The following is a 19401-nucleotide window of genomic DNA, read 5'->3' as shown; positions in this document are numbered from 1 at the left end:
CTTTGATACACTTTTTCATGTTAAAATTAAAATATATGAATTGGAATTTGGACAATCCATTTGTCAAGAATTTAAACCAGATTGGATATGGTTTCTTGCCACGTTAGCTCGTATATTGAACCAAAAATAATTGGGAAAATATAGTAAAACGAATCAGTGTTCGTATTAGGAGATAAAATAATTAATTAATGCCCTCTAAAACAAACCATCACTAATGAAGTGGCACGTATAGAGAAATATGGATATGAGGAAACATCAAGAATTCAACGCCGTGACACATAAAAATGTCCACGAATCATAAATAAAAGATAAAAAAAAATTTAAATTTGTAGGTTTTTTTTCCCGATTAGGAGAGGGTTTGTTATAATCCAAGACTTCGTCAATCGTCTTAAATTTATTAAAGTTTTTATGTCATATGAGTTATAAATTATCGGCCAAAAAGTGATTTTAAGACACCGTTTGGTTTTAGTGATATGATAAGTAATATAATATAAATTAAAAATAAATAAGAAAAAATAATTAATACATTATTTGATTTGATGGATAGATTATAATTTATTTGATTTAATTGATGTAAAATTATTAATTAATAAATAGATAAATAATATGACGAAAATAAGGCGAAATTAATTGAGATAAGTTATACATAGATTAATAATACATCAAACCAAACAATGTCTTAGTTTTTAAGTTATGTACTCGTGTCAGGTCCATTTCACTAAATTAATTTTTTTTAAAAAAATTAAAGCATTATTACTGTTAGGTAATAAATGTTAAACGTTTTTATGGTGACGGTTGATTTATTCCATGTTCCCTTTTCAAGATTGGTTTACTTTTTTTTCTTTATTCTGATCTGTGTAAATAAATAAATAAAAATATATATATGTACCAAAAAAATTTAATTGAAAGCTACAAATTTAATGTATGGGACATATAATATATATGTGGATTCAATAAGTGCATTCTCTGAGCTGCCTTTCTTCAAATCGAATGAATTGAGCACATAAATGAATCACATGCCTTGTTTTATTTATATTTTTTGGGAATGTTTTCCCTTCAGAATATAATCATTTTATAAAATATTATATTTTATAATACTCTAAAAATTGCTAATTTCAAATATTAAATTAAACAATATCATTCGGCAAGTTTTGATATGATTCGATATTTATAGTGAAAATTTTATTTCCAAAACAAGAAGCCAACCATATTAGTTACTTCTCAACCTCCAATCATATAAATTTCCAAATCATTAATTTGATTTTTCGTTAGTTGTAGATCCAATAATTATTATAAATTATCATATATTATTATTATAGTATTAAAAGCACTCAGGATCTTGACCCCAATTCCATGGTACCCGCAACTCGATCGGTGGATCGACAAATAAATAAATAAATTATTTTGTTTAATGCCATGGAAATAGGTTGGTGTAACTTTTTGTTCACTCCAATGCATGGGGTCACAAAAATAATAATAATAACATGGGTTATTTATCGATAAAATTTGTCCCGTGCGACGTATTTAGCTAACAAAATTTGATGGTTATTATGTTAGTTCAAGAGCTTATCCGATTCACATTAAAAAATATATCTGTCACATATTACAATGTCATAAAAAAACAAAAAAAAACTAGTATTACATAGGTAGAAAAATACATATATATTTCCAATATAATGCACGAATGACCCAATTCCCTCTGTTGAACCCTAAAATCATTGACCCCAGCGGGGCAATGATCGTACCAACCAAAAAATGCATTATAAAAATGCTAGTGTCGCAAATGTAGGTTACAAGTCATTAAGATTTTATGGGCTCGTTTCTCAACAGCACATTTAATAATTTCACACCAACATTTTTTAATAAAAAAAATAAAATTTGGTAATATTTCCCTGCAAATTACCTAAATGAATATCATTTTTTTTAACCAAAAAAAAATCATTTTTTGAATTATGAAGTTATATGAGTAGTACGTTTTTGTACGTATAGTAGTGTTAAAATAAATATAAATACTTTATAATTTATTTATTTATTGAATTTGAAATATGAAAAAAAAATCAAATAAAAGGAATAAATTTTTTTGATCATTTAACTTGTATTTTTTCACTTTTGGTTATCTTATTGTCGGATAATGTATGGATCAATCAACTAATTAGCAATTTTTTTCCGATTAAAGTAATTTTTCCTCCAAGAGCGAATGTGACAAAACAGCGGAAGATGATCGATCACATTCGGTGAAATATGATTAAAATTGAAAATAAAGTACAAGCTCGTGATCGATTAAGATTGTAAATTAACAGATAACAATGTAATAAAAAAAATTAAATAAAATACAAATTATATGACAGAAAAATGCAGTTTCCATGTTCACAAACAAACGTGTTTTGAAAGATGATTATAAAAAAAATGACTGAAATCAGTTATTATTAATTATTAATTATTAAATAATTATGGTGCAATGAAATAATCTCTTTAACATTGGCTTGTTGCACAGCACCAGCTTACAGAAGAACAATATTCAATTCTCGGGCTCTTTTTGTTGAAGGGCGTGCCATTAATTTCTATTGGATAACCTTTTCTAAAATATGTATTCCCACTATTTTATTTTCCATACGCTCGCGTTTTAAATAAATAACTCAAAATATTTTAATAGAAATGTTTTTGGTAAAATTAGAATTAGATGCCGATTACTCCTCGAAAATGAAATTGACCGATAAAATTTCATTATCAGACAGATACTTTATTCTTTCGAGATGTAACGTTTGCTTCTTTATAATTATTGTAAATTTGTAATATTGTTATATAAATTAAAATATGAATGCACATTTATTGGGACAATCGTTTGGTATGTTAATCATATCTAATGACAGCAAATTCACGATCACGAAACGACGATGACGACGACAATCATCGTCGAACATGATTTATGCGACATCTTACGGTTCTACGGATATTAAACTGTTCGACTTCGATTTCTCATTGTAACAAAATTTTTATTCGCCTAAAAAAAGATATGTATATACTGTTCGTGTAATTTGGAAATAAATTTTATCATATTATTGCCAAAAAAAATATTCACTTTTATAAGATATTAGTTAAAACCAAATAGCTTTCGATGTGCATATGACATAGATGAAATTAGCATCTTGTTGCATGCATTGTGTGCTAAATAGTTTGTTTTTATAAAAATTATATTTCAATTAAAATGTTTGTATTACATATTAAATACAAAAAATGAGGAGAAAAAAAATAGTTAAATTTAAAAAAAATAAATCATAATGGAGGGAAAAAAATGAGATAGTGGAGGGGACAATTTTTTTTTCCTTTTTTCAATTTATTGACATACCAAGAGACCAAACGCTCTTACATAATATATAGTAATATAAGTAATAGATAATAACCTTCAAATAAATTTTATTGAAGAAACAAATAAAGAATAAAGGAAGAACTCTTCAAAAAAAAAAAAGAAAAGAAAAGAAATGAAGAATAAAGGAAGAAGGATATTTGATGGAATTCAATTTTGATCGGAAACCTGTTCGAAGTCAGTAAGCCATTTTGATTAATTGGGGCAAGATGTGAAGGCCTAATAACTTATGATTTTCCAGCCCATATGAGAAGATCTGGCTTTCAGGGCCCAATGACAAATAAACTTATACATATAACTATAACATAATTTGGTGTTTAGTAACAAATCTTATCCATCTTAAAAAATCTCATAATTTTATTAAAGTATCTTATCCGTCTTAAAAAATCTCATAATTTTATCTATCTATCTATCTATCTATCTATCTATCTATCTATCTATATCATTAAATTTCTAAATGTCATTCATAATTAAAAAAATATATGAAATAATCAGTGATAATTATTTCAATTGCATAAATATGTATCGTGTGCATCATAACACTAGTAATAATAATAATAATAATAATAATAATAATAATAATAATAATAATAATCCTCTCAAAAAAATAAAATAATAACCTTACCATTTAATTAAAAAATACGTCTCTTCTAATAGCTAACTCTTAATTAACTTAGTGAACACCAAAATGAATTTATATTAATGTAGTTTTTTTTTCTAGTTTACCCATTTTTTTTATACTCATCAGTAATTTGAAACTTATTTTTCCATTTCCTAAAATATTATTTTTTTAAAATATTAAATTATATCTTTATATTTTAAAATTCAATAATATCTTTATTTATAATTTTTTGATTTAGATAGTCTATCACTTCTAATGAAAAAAATATTTAAAAAATTATTAATATATTTGAAAAAAAACTTATCATTGTTAGATAAATATTTCAATCCCAAAGTCACTGATAATAAATATAAAATATCTCTTGGTTATAATCTGTGGAGCGAGAGGAGTAAAGACAGGCTAATTGCATTAATTTTCCATATGAAAAGTCTAAAAATCATAAAACTCTCTAAAAAATATTAATAGGCTAATGCATCCCTCGGTTTTTTAAAATGTAGCACATTTCACCCATATGTTATACAAACTCGGGCACATTTATACCCTCTCATAGGGGTTTTTATGCTAATTTTTTTAAAACATAGGGTTTAACATGCTATTAATTTTACACAAGGTGTTTTATGTCTTTTAAATTTTTCACAAGGGATGTGGATGCAATTAGCCCAAATAAATACCTATTTTAATTGTGTGTGTATATATATTTGTACCTGTAAGTCATTTTTTATATCTAAAGCTGACCAAATATTGCCAATGAGCAATGACATGTAATTTGGCATTATGATATTAAATTTGAGACAAAATCTTACACTCGAGATCCAATTGTAATAATTATTTCCGTCAAAATTAAAAAGCAAAATCGAGTAAAATATTATTATAGCAATTACATTTTTTTTGACGTAAACATTGAAGCTTTATTGAGAAATATCTTTCAACACAAGGTTTATAAGATTTGCAAGCTAACTAAAAAAATTTTCAGACACCCAACAAAAAGATGCAGGAGAGTAACATTTAGCTAACTAGTGAGCCACAACATTGGTCGTTCTCTTTACATAAAAAATCGATAATATTTCGAGGTCCGAAATACTAGAATTAATATTAGAAGCAAAGAGACCCACCCACATAGCTAAGATAACTAGAAGGCTGCGTGACTGCTTGCACCGTCACTAGTGAATTCGAGGAGATACTCACCTGTTTAAATTCTCCTGCACTATCCTGATTCCTTCTCTAATCGACATTAGCTCCCTCAAAACCACCGAACTTGGCATCGGAATAGATTTACCAAATGCCGCAACAGGTTGTCCCTCGTGATTTCTTACCACTCCACCAATACCCACATTGATTTGATGTATCATTGAAACTAGCATCTACATCCATCCGAATTGTTGACCCTCTGGTGGCACTTGCCAACAAATTGGAGAAGGCGACACCACCACCCCTTGATTTCCACGGTTCAGATCATGCATCGCCTGTTGATAATCACATAGCATTACATGACCCACCCACAGATTGAAATGTTTGTAACCCTAAAACGCAGTTACAGGATCCACTTATCCTGCAAAATATCAAGGGAATACCATATATATGATATTGTCATCTTCGGAATACCGTTATTTTTACGAGAAAACATATATAATAAAAAAAAAAATACAAATCGAAACAAATCATAGAAGAAATTATATTTCTCGAAAAACCTAATTTTGTATTAAAACTTAATGCATATATATATACACAATATTCAATAGAAACCAAAATTTCGAACACAAATCATTGAGTGAAAATTTCATTTAAAATTATATTTCATGTTGAAATTTAATTTAATATATATATTTATATATTTATATATATCAAGGGGGAGTGAGGTAGACCGACCCCTTATGGCCTTATGGCTAATTTTAAAAATTATCAAAATATTCCCCGATTAATTTCTAAAATTTAAATTAGAAAGAGAACTTCCATAATAACATTAACAAATAAAGTTGGAGTTTATAATTGCATTTCACTTTTGATTATTAACGTATTTTTTTACAATATTATCTCTATTTAATTATTCCATATTTTTATTAAATTAATATACCCTTCATCAATCATTCAATCTTACTACTTATTCCCTTTTTCTATTATATTTTATTTATTTAGATCATTTCAAAATTTTAATTTCTTTGTCCGTATTTCACTTTCCTTAACATGGGAGAATGATTATATTATTCAAAATTTATAGTTTGTTGACGATATTGAGAAAATAATAAAAATAGCATCTTCAAAAAATATTAAATTAAAGAAAATTCTTACGTAGATTGTTGTCACTCTCTCAAAAATAATAATTTTTAATCTTTGAAGTAATTTTTTATTTTTTGGACTAATTTATTGCTATCGAAATTTAAGTTAAATCTGAGATTTTTCTGAAATTTTTAATCAAAAGATAATAGTGATAAAATTGGCAAAATGTACATATTCGTGTAGATATTTTCAAGTTTTTATATTTGTCAAAAAAAAAAAACTATATTAAAGGGTGATTAAATCTTCAATGTTAAATGAGCCACGTTTTTTTGTTCATATAATAAGTTCACAAAAATATAAATTTACATGTTATTAAGATTATTGTTATTCTAATTAATTCTGTTGTATTCAATTTCTATACATGGAGTTAATTAAAGTTTGAAATATTTTTTTTCCAAATGACATGTTAAATTCTTTTTCTTTTTTTTAATTAGTTATGCACATATTATAATTTATTGATGTTCATACAACTCGAAATAATTATAATTATCAAGCAAATATTCAAAGAAATCCCCACACCTTATTTATAAAGTTTTTCAAAATTTATGATTACATCTTATGATTGCAAATCAAACTTTGTAAATCATTAATGTATTACATTTTAAAATATTATCAAAAATAATTTTGATTTTATAAAGTTTTTCAAAATTTATGATTACATCTTATGATTGCAAATCAAACTTTGTAAATCATTAATCTATTGCATTTTAAAATATTATCAAAAATAATTTGATGAGAAAACGTGAGATGCTTTTTATAACTCATAAATGTAGTGAATGTTTTTTGCAAGAGACACATAAATAAAAAGGTTATATTATTCCTTAAAAAATATGGAATAACTAAGTGGGGGTAATTTTGTAAGAAATAACAATAAAAGTTAAAAGTGGAGTGTGTTTATAAATTTTTGGAATGTAAATATCATTCCGCTAACAAATATTATATAAACACGTAATTTGCAGGCCAGACATTAATATTAATCACAAAAACTCTCGTAAGATCCTCTTACAGATTAATTTTGTGATAAAGATTTCTTTATTGACTCGATCCCGTAAAAAAAACTTTTTATTTCAAATTTAGTTTTAATTATATATATAAATCAGACCGATTTATTTCACTCATAAATTCCGCGTGATAGTCTTAAAAAAACGGGTTTTTTTTATTTTTAGTGTAAATTAAATAATAAATTTCAAAAATAATGTAAAATTAAAAAAAATTTACAAATACTGTAAAACTCCAAATCTGACAGCGGACTTTCATTCCCACGTAAGCATCGTCCTCCGCCACGGGGCGCGGACGCTGCCTATTTGGCAGCGACCGCGCCTCGTGGCAGAGGATGCTGCCTAGTTGGCAGCGTCCTCCGCCACAGGGCGCGGACGCTGCCTAGTTGGCAGCAGCGTCCGCGCCCCGTGGCGGAGGACGCTGCTGCCAACTCAGTCCGCGCCTAGTTGGCCCGTTAATTAAATAAAACGCGTATTTAACGCGTAATAAATTTTTAAATATATTATATAACGCGTATTCAACGCGTAATAAATTTTTAAATATTAATTATAACGCGTAAAGAATTAATTTAACGCGTAAAGAATAATTCTACGCGTAATTGTATTACTATATATATGTTCACAAATGTTATTCGGATATCACTCATACAAATATTAAATTCTTTAAAATTTTCTCTTTCCTTTTATCCGTTTTTCATTTTTATTTCAAAAAAATATATCGAGAATGGAAAACATTGATATATTTTTATATTTTGGTGGTCATATTATTGTGGATAGTGGATCGATTGTGTATAGTATTCCTTATACTAGACCGATGCGAGTTCTACGTACCATTACTTTGTCCGAGTTGGTTGAAGCTGTGCATCAAATATTGAGGATTGATCCAACTACTTTTACCCTCAAATTGTCAACGAAATATTCTTTTATGGAAAATTCATCTTGGCATGAAATTCAAGTCAATCTTGTCGATGACAACGCTTTAGAGTTTATGATGCAATCTCCCAATATACGTATATTGCATTTGTACGTGGAAGCAAACCAAATTGACCATCACGTTGGTCATGTCGACCAAGAATCGGATATTTTACACGTCACCGAAGGAATGGACAACATGTATCTTTATCCTGAAAGTGGATCGTGGGATCAATATATCGCCGGCACATCAGAACCTGATCCTGCAAGTTGGCCGGAAAGTACACGTATTTGGGAACAAAATTATGGTGAAGCAAATTGGAATTCAGAAATTCAAAACTTTGTGCCACGTGTTGATGATCCTAGGAGTGAAAACGAAGATGTCCAGATAAGCGATACAGAGCCAGAGATGTCATACGGGGAGTCTGAGGAAGAAGATGATGACGATGTTGAAGATGTGAATGATGATGTACATGTGAATATCCATGCAAATACTGATGAGGGAACATCATCTCGTCCACCACCTCGTCAGAAATTACAGAGGCAAGATGTTCCTTTCTTTTCTACCACTTCTGATATGCCATCTTTTTTTAATACATATTTTGGAGAAGAGATTCCTGATTCTATTGGCGTACCTCATGACATGCGGACAAGATACTATAATGAGGAGAGAGGAGAACTATGTGTAAACATGGTTTTCAAGGATAAAAAAGATCTGATTGCATCTGTGAAGGATTATTCGGTCAGAGTTTCTAGGCGTGAATATCTTGTTGTTGAGAGCACACGCATTTTGTGGAAAATTCAATGCAAAAATGATTCTTCCACCGTCAGATGTCGTTGGGGTCTTCGCGCATCTTTCAAGGAGAAAACAGGTTATTGGAAAATAACCAGATATGGTGGGCCTCATACATGTATATCAACCAACGTCGGCATAGATCATCACAACTTGAATAGTGATATGGTTGCACATACACTATTGGGAATTGTACGATGTGATCCTTCGTACGAGATTAAATATATAATAGAGAGTGTGAAAGATAAATATGGATATCAAATCTCGTATACGAAGGCGTGGCGGAGTCTGAAACGTGCAGTGGAAATTGTTTATGGAACTTGGGAGAGCTCTGTTCAATTACTGCCAAAATATATGCGTGCTCTTTGCAAATACAATATTGGAACAATTGTCGACTGGAAGCATCTCAGAAACAATGAAGAAATAAAAACATTGAACTATTGTTTTTGGGCATTCAAGCCGTGTACTAATGGATTTCAACACTGTCGAAAAATCATTAGTGTCGATGGTACACATTTGTACACAAAGTACAAACACAAAATGTTGATCGCTGTCACTCTCGATGCTAACAATCAAGTTCTACCATTGGCTTTTGCAATTGTCGATGAAGAAACGTCTGATTCCTGGAAGTGGTTTTTGGAAAATGTTGGACGACATGTTGTATGTGGCGAAAATGGTGTGTGTCTAATATCTGATAGGCACAAGGGAATCGTGCGAGCCGTTGAAGATCTACCCTATTTCAAACCTCCATAAGGTGTGCATCGTTTTTGTTTGCGGCACGTGTGCTCAAATTTTAATTCCAGGTTCAAAGATGTGCATTTGAAAGATTTGTGCTGGGAAGCAGGTAGTCAACATCAAATTTGTAAATTTGATGCAACAATGGAGGCAATTAAGAACAAAAATATTTTGGCACACAGATATTTGGATGGAATATCAAAGGAAAAATGGAGTATGGCCCATGACGGAGGTTGGCGTCGTGGAGTGATGACGACCAACATGTCCGAGTGCTTAAACAGTGTGTTAAAGGGAGCTCGTAGACTGCCTATATCTGCAATAGTACACTTGACCCTTCTGAGATGTGTCCAATACTTCATTGAACGTGTGACAAAAGGTCAACGTATGGTTCAAGAAAATCAATTGTGGTCGGATTATGCACGGCGAAAGTATGAGGAATGGGCAAAGAAATCTAGTGAACATCGTGTTGTTAAATATGATGTACGATCACAAACTGCTCAGGTTGCAACCGGAGGAAGGCCAAGTCGCGGCCAACACATGCAAGTGGTGAGAATATCAACAACAGATTGTTCATGTGGTAAATGGACAATTTTCGGCATCCCGTGTTCACATGCTATTTGCACCGCTAAATGGCACTCGTTAGATCCCACGACACTTGTGCAGTCATGGTACAATATATCGGAGTACCTCGCAACGTATGAAGGAAGATTTGAACCTCTTGCAGATGAAAGATATTGGGATCGTCCTACCTTTGAGTTGCAACACAACCCAGTTAGACGTGAAAGAAGAAGAGCAGGTAGGGATACAACGACTCGACTAAGAAACGAGATGGACATGCCGATAGCGAGAGAGAGACAACAACGAAGAACTAACAGGTATAAACTTTGAAAATTTAATTTGTTCCTAAAAATATGTATTGTAATATATTTTAATTTGTATATGTTTTTTTTTTCAGGAGTATCAGATGAACGTGGACAATTGATTGCTTGACGAAAAATGTATAACAAATAAATGTTTGTTGGTAGCATATGCGTTTTTATAATTGTGTCATATAATGTATGCATTGAATAAGATATGTATTTGATATTGGTTAAATGCATTGATCTATTACACTAATAGCATTTTTCTTCATATTTGTTTTAATCAACTTAATAAAGTATTTAAAATAATTGTGGTGTAATAAAAAAAATCATACGGAAAGGAAAAAAAATCACATGCATAACTAATTATCAATTACTATAACACAAAAAAAAATATTATTATTGTTCATGACAATTGCAGTTATACAAATGACCACCGGTACCACAAGCAGGTGGTCTACGTCTACGTTGTCCTCTACGCACAACAGGAGCATCAACAATTTCTTCACTCCTCTCTTGTTGCTCATCTGAATAACTAGGGAATATTACAGGTGATGGAACGTTTCTTTCAGGAGCCAGAATATTGCGTTGACCAGTATTAAGCAGATCTGTAAAACTTTGGATATTTTCACAAAATGGAGTATGATAACCGGCATCAACATATGAACCAGATGGTCCTGCACCGTAAAATCCACCGAATGGTCCGGTATTGTACAACCCACTAGATGGCCCTGCATTGTCGAACCCACCAGATGGACCCGCGTTGTAGAACCCACCAGATGGACCCGCGTTGTAGAACTCACCAGATGGACGAGGAGGAACAAACCCTGATGATGACTGCTGCGAATCAGAGGATGACACACTAAAATTTTGTGGAATATTACTGTGTCTGCCAATATCTAAATTCGGTTGATATGGCCTAAAACCAAGCCCAGTTACTGCAGGCGATATAAATCGTACAGTAATGCGATCATACCATGGAAAGTAATCATCATCGACTTCGCTAGATCTTCTGTAACGTTCTCCTCGGGCAACATTACTCAATTTTCCATTCCAAAGAATAATTGCATCTTTATGATACTCTCTCCAATCAGTGTTGCGATGACCTGTTCTATTAACATTGTGTAGGTTATCGTTGTCAAGTGCAGGCCTAGGAATAGATTGTCGCATTTTGAACTGCCTCAAGACCCGATCAGGACGATGCATCTCCACAATATCAAAACAAATCAGAGGACAAACACATCTCCAGATTCTATTATCGTATGTACTAATGATCGCTTTAACATCAACATCTTTCTTGTTGTAAACTATCCAATTAAACTGCATAATAATAATAATAAAATCATTTTTAATTAATAAATAGAAATTAATATAATTGCTGAAAAATTTCAATAATCCAATAACACACCTCGGCATTAGTCATACGATCGAAGCAATCCCTTATAATTCTAACAGCGTGCGTTGGTGAATGAGTGTAACTAAACACATTTGACCACCTACAATAAAAAAAGATTATTAAAATTATTACAAAATGAATTTGTAATTTATAAAAAAGCTAATATTTTTCAAATATTACCGTGCACCATAAGGAGCATATGGAATATCTTCCTCGAATTCATTTTGAGGCACAGTCAGAGATAATCCATTTATATCAGGATTAACAAATGTAATCCTGCTCCATGCCCATACCTGCCATCAGTAATAAATTAAATTATAAATTATTATAATGTGATATTAGATGCACTTAAAAATTTATACCTGTAGGATAAATAGAGGCCCGGATATTATAGCTTTTCTTATCCGTGTTGCATTGCATAACTCACGATATAGGAATGCTAGAACTGCACTTCCCCAACTATAAGATCTGATGCGTTCAATATCCCGAAGTAGTTGCAAAAAAATCAATTTAACAGATCCTCCTTGATAATCTGGAACCATGATTCCTCCAATAATCATTAATGCTACACAACGGGTATATTTTACGACATCTATTTCTGGACTATTATCATCGATATGTGCAGCCATGCAATGCTCATATAAAGCGGTCATCGATAAGTGACCACCTTTGAAATGCGACGTCAGTGGCGTAAATCCCAATAAATCCAAACATATATGCTGCCACTCTTCAACTTTGCGTGAAACATCTATACCAATTACAGGCTCACCATCAATAGGTAGACCCCAAATAATGGAAATATCCTGTAAAGTGATGGTTGCTTCACCACATCTAAAATGAAAGGTATGTGTTTCACGTCGCCATCGTTCAACCAAAGCAGTAATTAAATGATTATCATATTGCCGAGATCCACACAACAAAACACCATAAAACCCCATATTATTTAAATATGCAATCACACGACTGTGCAGACCATGCTCATTAAATAACTGCCAAATCAAATTATCGGATCGTTTGACTCGAACTATGTCATCAATTGTTATTGTGGAAACTTCTGACGACATATGTGTGGCTTGTAAATATAGCACACTGGAATCTATTGGTCCTCGATTTGTTGTCATCCTGACAAATATACTAACAATTATATAATGCAAACCAATAAACACATATTATAAAATTACATGGTTTACAAAACATAAAAATAAAATAAAATAAAATATAATAAATTTTAATATATGCATATAACAATATATGTCTATATATTGCACATTTTTAATATAATAACGATAACAATAAATTATATATATATATATATAAATAATATATATATATATACATACATATATTATATACATATATACGTACATATATTATATATATATATTATATATATATATATATATACATACGTAATATTATATAGTATATCAATAATACAATAATATCACCACATGCATATATATCTAATATAATAACAACCACAATAATAAAGTTTATATATATAATTTTTAGTATTTTAATATATATATATATAATTCTATATTTATATATATTATAAGATTAAAATAATAATAATAACAACACTTAACGTAACATAACTATTTTTATTATTAATACATTTAATTTTTATTATATTAATATAATATATTTAATTAAAAAAAAAAGAAATTTGAAATATATACTAAAACAGATTATTAAAATAAACTCAAAAAATCAAAATAATGCTTAAAAAAATTCTGAAAAATAATTCATACCTTCAAATGGTTTTTTTAGTACCTGCGACCAACAATTAAACATATTTCAATTATAGTAACTCAATTAAACCAAAACACCCAAATTAAAAAATCATAATCTCGAATTTACCTTAATTTTGAAATAGAGCTCCAACCAACCAAAATATCTTCTTGCTAGTTTGAACAACGATAGGCGGTGATGGAAGATGTGAAAATGCTCCGCCTGTGGTCGGACGATGTTTTCAATACGGCGAAAAAAACTCAAAAAATTGGTGTAAAAAAAAACCTCTCGTTGTAAGGATTCCGAAACTACTTTCGGATTTGTAATTGGAGGAACGATTCTGGAGAAATCTAATGTTAAAGAAACAAAAAATTGAAGGAGAGAAGAAGGAGAGAAAAGCCGATGATTTCTGCAGAAACAAATGAATAATTGAGCATGATAATGGAGCGGATGCTGCGTGTGGCAGCATCCACTACAAGTGGCAGCGGATGCTGCGTGCATGGCACAACCCACGCCACGACGCAGCATCCGCTCCAAATGTTGGCGGATGGTGCCAACGTGTACTGAATATCCGCTGTCAGATTTGGAGTTTTACGGTATTTGTAAAAAATTTTTAATTTTACATTATTTTTGAAATTTATTATTTAATTTACACTAAAAATAAAAAAAACCCTAAAAAAACCTATTCAATATTCATATAATAATATATTAGGTTGGTTATAAATTTTTTTTTTGACGGTAAGGTTGGTTATAAATTATAATTAGCAATTAGATAAAACAACCAGCCGCGTGGTTAGATAAGGTTGAACAATCGAGTCAATCACGGTCCACAAATAATTGATAAGTTGTCCTAATATTTATGACGTCATCATGTAACAAAAAATATTATCGTGGAGTTTTTGCACTTTTAGTTTTAATAAATAAATAAATAAATAATGATGATGATAAAAACCGACTGGATTCATGGACCTCGCGTGATATCCTCCAAAAGGTCACGAAAACTATGATCCCTCAAAAATAAAAATTACATGTCCTTTTGCTTTTTCATATTCTTTTGCTGAAAAGATTAACACCAAAAAATAAAATAAAATTATCCATCCTCCAAGATGATAATTATCTTTTTGATGTTATCGAAAAACACCACAAAATACTTTTCAAAATTTTTAAAACGACGTAATTTTTATTTTTTAGATTACTTGTTAGTCTCAGATAAAAAAATATAAATACAATAAATTTTAAAGTAACAAAATATGGGTTAATTGCATACACTGTGAAATCCCGAGATTTATGAAAATATTTTATGATCGTGTTAATTCTTTTTGTTTTTAAATTTCGAGTATACATATTATTGAAAACACGTACAAACGTGTACTCGAGATGTGATTATCTCAAGCAAAAAATTGAGTGAATCATTATTTTTTCATAATTTTTTTAACAATCTCAAAATTTTAGATAAGAGTTTTTTTTTTTTTTTTGAATAAATTTTTAGATAGAGTTTGTAGTTAATAGGAAGAACCTTAATTTCAGCCAACCACTCTTAACAAACAGGGACGTAACATCATTAAGGTCTCATCCAAAGTCAACACAAAACATTGATAAAATCCATATAAAAAGGGGAAATTGGAATCAACGAAGTTCCAAATGGTCAAATATCCGATCTTTAAATAATCATTGATTACTCGAATCATCACCAATTTATTGGATAAAACAAAATAAAAATCCCTTCGGATCAACTCCATCACCATTCCCAAGAAACTCAGCCAAAGATGTCGGGGGAAGATGTATTCGTGGGTTCGATCGATCAAGGCACCACCAGCACAAGATTCATCATCTATGATCGCGCCGCGCAGCCCATTGGATCTCACCAAGTCGAGTTCACACAGTTCTATCCTCAATCTGGGTACGTGTTTTTCACTTTAAACTGTTTAAAGATCGAATCTTTTTTCAAATTTACTCGTGGTTCATGGCTGTTTTATTTTCTGGGGTGTATGTGTTTTTCTTTGAATCATCAAAAAGGTTGAATCTTATTTGTATTGTGTTTGGGTTTATCAGTGTATGATCAGTTGATCACTAATTTATTTTCAGAGAATGTACATCAGTGACGAAAAACAGTGTTGATGAATTAATCTATAAATCAGTCAACGAGTTCCTATGTTTGATCAGTAATGTATTTTCAGCTCGCAAATCCAGTTTCAGAGGCCTGTTCATAAAAGCATATGTTTGATATAAATTTAAAAATAAATTAACGACATTGTTCGAGTAGGAGGTACCATTTTGGAACAGATGGAGAAATATCTGAAATGGCGATTTTGAGTGTTTTGTAGATGGGTTGAGCATGATCCAGTGGAGATCCTCGAAAGCGTGAGGCTCTGTATTGCAAAGGCTGTTGATAAAACCACAGCTGCAGGCTATAATGTGGACAGTGGATTGAAAGCCATTGGTCTTACAAATCAGAGAGAAACAACTGTTGTTTGGAGCAAATCCACCGGCTCCCCTCTCTACAATGCTATTGTTTGGATGGATGCACGTACCAGTGCTATCTGCAGGTAATTTTTGAATTTTGGATCCAAGATATGAATTTTTTTAGCCTACTTGATGTTCTTTTGTTGTCTAGCGACAGTATCTGAATTGGGTTATTATGCTTACTTTTGTCATCTTGGTGTTGAGAAGTTTTGTTCTGAAATGGATTTTTATTGGGAAAAGCATAAAGTTCCATTCACTAGCATTTCTTTGATTAACTACCAAAAGAAGACTTTGTATCATGGAGCACCATTGCTTCCAAGAGGTTGGTCGTGAAGCAAGAAAAATTCATGTGTGATTTGTCAAATGAATTTTGTTTTTTGTGTAAAAAACACGGTCAATTGCCGATTCTGGTTTGCTTAAGTTCAGATTCATTATTGTTAGACGACACCGGTGTGTGATCATGTGAATTTTTTTTTCTTTTTTGGTATTTTTGGTTTTTCTCTTATAGAAAATTGGAGAAAGAGTTACCAGGTGGAAGAACTCATTTCGTAGAGACTTGTGGTTTGCCAATAAGCACTTATTTCAGTGCTTTGAAGCTGTTGTGGTTGTTGGAAAATGTGGATGCTGTGAAGGAGGCGGTGAAGCGAGGAGATGCATTGTTTGGCACCATAGATACATGGTTGATTTGGAATTTGACAGGAGGGAAAGAGAAAGGTTTACACGTCACAGATGTGTCGAATGCTTCAAGAACCATGTTAATGAACCTCAAAACACTTGATTGGGATAAACAAACTTTGAATACTCTGGGGATCCCCGCTGAGATCTTGCCTAAAATCATTAGCAACTCTGAGATAATTGGGGATATAAGCAAAGGATGGCCGATAGCTGGCATCCCGATTTCTGGATGCCTCGGTGATCAGCATGCAGCAATGGTAGGGCAAGCATGCCGGAAAGGTGAAGCTAAAAGCACGTATGGCACCGGGGCTTTTATACTTCTCAATACCGGGGAAGAGAGTGTACAGTCGAAACATGGGCTTCTGACCACCTTGTCTTATAAACTCGGACCAAAAGCCCCCATTAACTATGCCCTGGAGGGCTCGATTGCCATAGCTGGTGCAGCAGTTCAATGGCTTAGGGACAGTCTAGGCATAATCAAGACTGCAAGTGAGATTGAGGAGTTGGCTTTGCAGGTTGACTCATCTGGGGGGGTATATTTTGTACCTGCGTTTAATGGTCTGTTTGCGCCATGGTGGCGTGATGATGCTCGTGGCGTTTGTATAGGAATCACGAGGTTTACAAACAAATCCCACATTGCTCGAGCTGTGCTGGAGAGCATGTGTTTTCAAGTGAAAGACGTGTTGGATTCGATGAGCAAGGATGCTGGAGAGAAGGGTGAGGCTAAGAATGAGAAAGGGGAGTTTTTACTTAGAGTGGATGGTGGTGCCACTGTCAACAATTTACTGATGCAAATTCAGGTATCATTCTCTTGCAACTCCGGTTCCTAACGTTTTCTTTAGAACACGGTTAAAAATCGATTCCTAAAAGAAGTTGTTTTTGAAAATGTACAGGCGGACTTGCTAGGAACCCCAGTGGTGAGACCAGCTGATATAGAGACTACTGCTCTTGGAGCCGCTTATGCAGCTGGATTGGCTGTTGGTGTTTGGACCGAAAACGAGATATTTTCTTCGGGCGAGAAGACAAAGAAAGACACCAAGTTTTTTCCCGTCATGGATGAGGAATTGAGGAAGAAGAAGGTGGATTCTTGGTGCAAGGCAGTTTCAAGAACTTTTGACTTGGCTGATCTCTCTCTGTAATTGACTTGCTACAATTCTGCAATCTCGTTTGATTTATCATCTACTTTCTTGTTTATTTACATCCCAAAAGATAGTAATATTTCAAGAGAAATGGAGAAATAAAGGATGTGACAGTGCTGCTGCTGATGCATTTCTTGAAATTTCTTGTTCCTTTTGGATATATAAAGCCTTTTGCTTACTTCAAGAACTTGCTTGCATCTTTTGTTTTGCCTTTCGGTTCAGCATTTTTTGAAGAGATTTATGATATCCTAACATCATGTTTTTGAAAATATCGATGTAGTCCACAAGCAAATACTTATATATTTGGTATCATCCTTGATGCTGAGACATATCGTATGACCAATAAGTCGTGAGAGCGAGCTACACTCTTCTACCCAATGGTTGAGCCTCTTGTTGGGTCGCGTGACCACCCCTTATATTCGTAAGTTGGAGCGACTCCTTGCCTCTCTCTTTACGCGAAAGGAATCAATGCCGATACGCCCTTGATCCACGGGGACTCAAGGGCGGAGCTGTGTATAGTGCTACCCGGGCTTTAACCCGGGCGGCACAAATTTTTTTCGAAATTTTTTATATGTAAATTTTGAATAATTTTGGAATAATTTGATATTAGCCCGGGTAACTCAATTTAAAAAATTAAAGCATTGGAAGAATTCAAATTCTAGTTTGGATAGATTGATAATTCAGGCTCCGCCATTGGGAGGCGCTTCTCAAAGTATACAATATACATGGGGCAAAGGATCTTGCAGCTACCATTGGAAAACATTGAAATGTCACAGAATGGTCATGTTACGAAGAAAATTATTACTATGAGTAATGTGGAATGTGGAATGTGGAGTGTATGTAATAATAATAATAATAATAATAATAATTGATGATTCATTACTTTATTTGTTTGATGATAAAAATGGAGGGAAAAATCCCGGTTCAGTCCTAAATGTTTGGACATATTTTCGGTTCAGTCCTAAATGTTTGAATGTTCCCGGTTTAGTCCGAAATGTTTTTCAAGAATTCGTGGTTCAGTCCCAAATGTTTTTATGTTACCGGTTTGGTCTCAAATGTTTTAAAAAGTTGCTGGTTCAGTCCTAAATGTTTTACGTTCCAAATTTCGTCCTAAATATTTTCCAAAAGTTCTCGATTTGGTACTTTCATCTACAAACAAAGCGTGATAAAAAAAACTTACAAACAAAAGACGAAGTTAAATAAAATAGAAGCTAATAATAATAATAATAATAATAATAATAATAGTAATAAATGAACAATAATTTCTTTCAAATGAAAATATAATATAAATTATGGAAAATAAAATTATAGAATAAAAAATAATTGAACCGTGCAATCTTATAGTTAAAAACATTATTAATCACAAATAAATAAATAAATGTTTTAGCAAATAACTAGTATTACTTATTTAACAAAATATTTGAAATTTTCATCAA

At 31.8% G+C, this 19401-nt stretch overlaps 4 protein-coding genes across 4 annotated transcripts; 3 read left to right on the top strand and 1 right to left on the bottom strand.

Moving 5' to 3' along the window:
- Window positions 1-7928: 7928 nt before the first annotated feature.
- On the top strand, window positions 7929-10748 carry LOC140866530 (uncharacterized). Its single transcript, XM_073271545.1, has 2 exons — window positions 7929-10573; window positions 10654-10748. The coding sequence occupies exon 1, from the start codon at window positions 7983-7985 to the stop codon at window positions 9714-9716; it is 1734 nt and encodes a 577-aa protein (XP_073127646.1). The 5' UTR covers window positions 7929-7982; the 3' UTR covers window positions 9717-10573; window positions 10654-10748.
- Window positions 9843-10688, top strand: LOC140862019 (uncharacterized). Its single transcript, XM_073265024.1, has 2 exons — window positions 9843-10494; window positions 10654-10688. Exons 1-2 carry the CDS (start codon window positions 9843-9845, stop codon window positions 10686-10688), a joined length of 687 nt encoding a protein of 228 aa, XP_073121125.1.
- Window positions 10749-10957: 209 nt separating the features above from the next.
- On the bottom strand, window positions 10958-12951 carry LOC140862018 (serine/threonine-protein phosphatase 7 long form homolog). The gene is made up of 4 exons (XM_073265022.1): window positions 12317-12951; window positions 12135-12247; window positions 11967-12054; window positions 10958-11878 (listed from the first exon to the last, which is right to left on the bottom strand). The coding sequence occupies exons 1-4, from the start codon at window positions 12890-12892 to the stop codon at window positions 10958-10960; spliced, it is 1698 nt and encodes a 565-aa protein (XP_073121123.1). The 5' UTR covers window positions 12893-12951.
- Window positions 12952-15301: 2350 nt separating this feature from the next.
- LOC140863743 (glycerol kinase) lies at window positions 15302-18173 on the top strand. The gene is made up of 4 exons (XM_073267361.1): window positions 15302-15588; window positions 16013-16234; window positions 16660-17626; window positions 17720-18173. The coding sequence occupies exons 1-4, from the start codon at window positions 15455-15457 to the stop codon at window positions 17963-17965; spliced, it is 1569 nt and encodes a 522-aa protein (XP_073123462.1). The 5' UTR covers window positions 15302-15454; the 3' UTR covers window positions 17966-18173.
- Window positions 18174-19401: the final 1228 nt, after the last annotated feature.

The sequence above is a fragment of the Henckelia pumila genome, chromosome 4 (genome assembly GCF_033568475.1).
Source record: "Henckelia pumila isolate YLH828 chromosome 4, ASM3356847v2, whole genome shotgun sequence".
NCBI lineage: Eukaryota > Viridiplantae > Streptophyta > Magnoliopsida > Lamiales > Gesneriaceae > Henckelia > Henckelia pumila.
The sequence above is the reverse complement of the archived record's forward strand: the minus strand, read 5'-3'. Positions and strand labels throughout refer to the sequence as shown.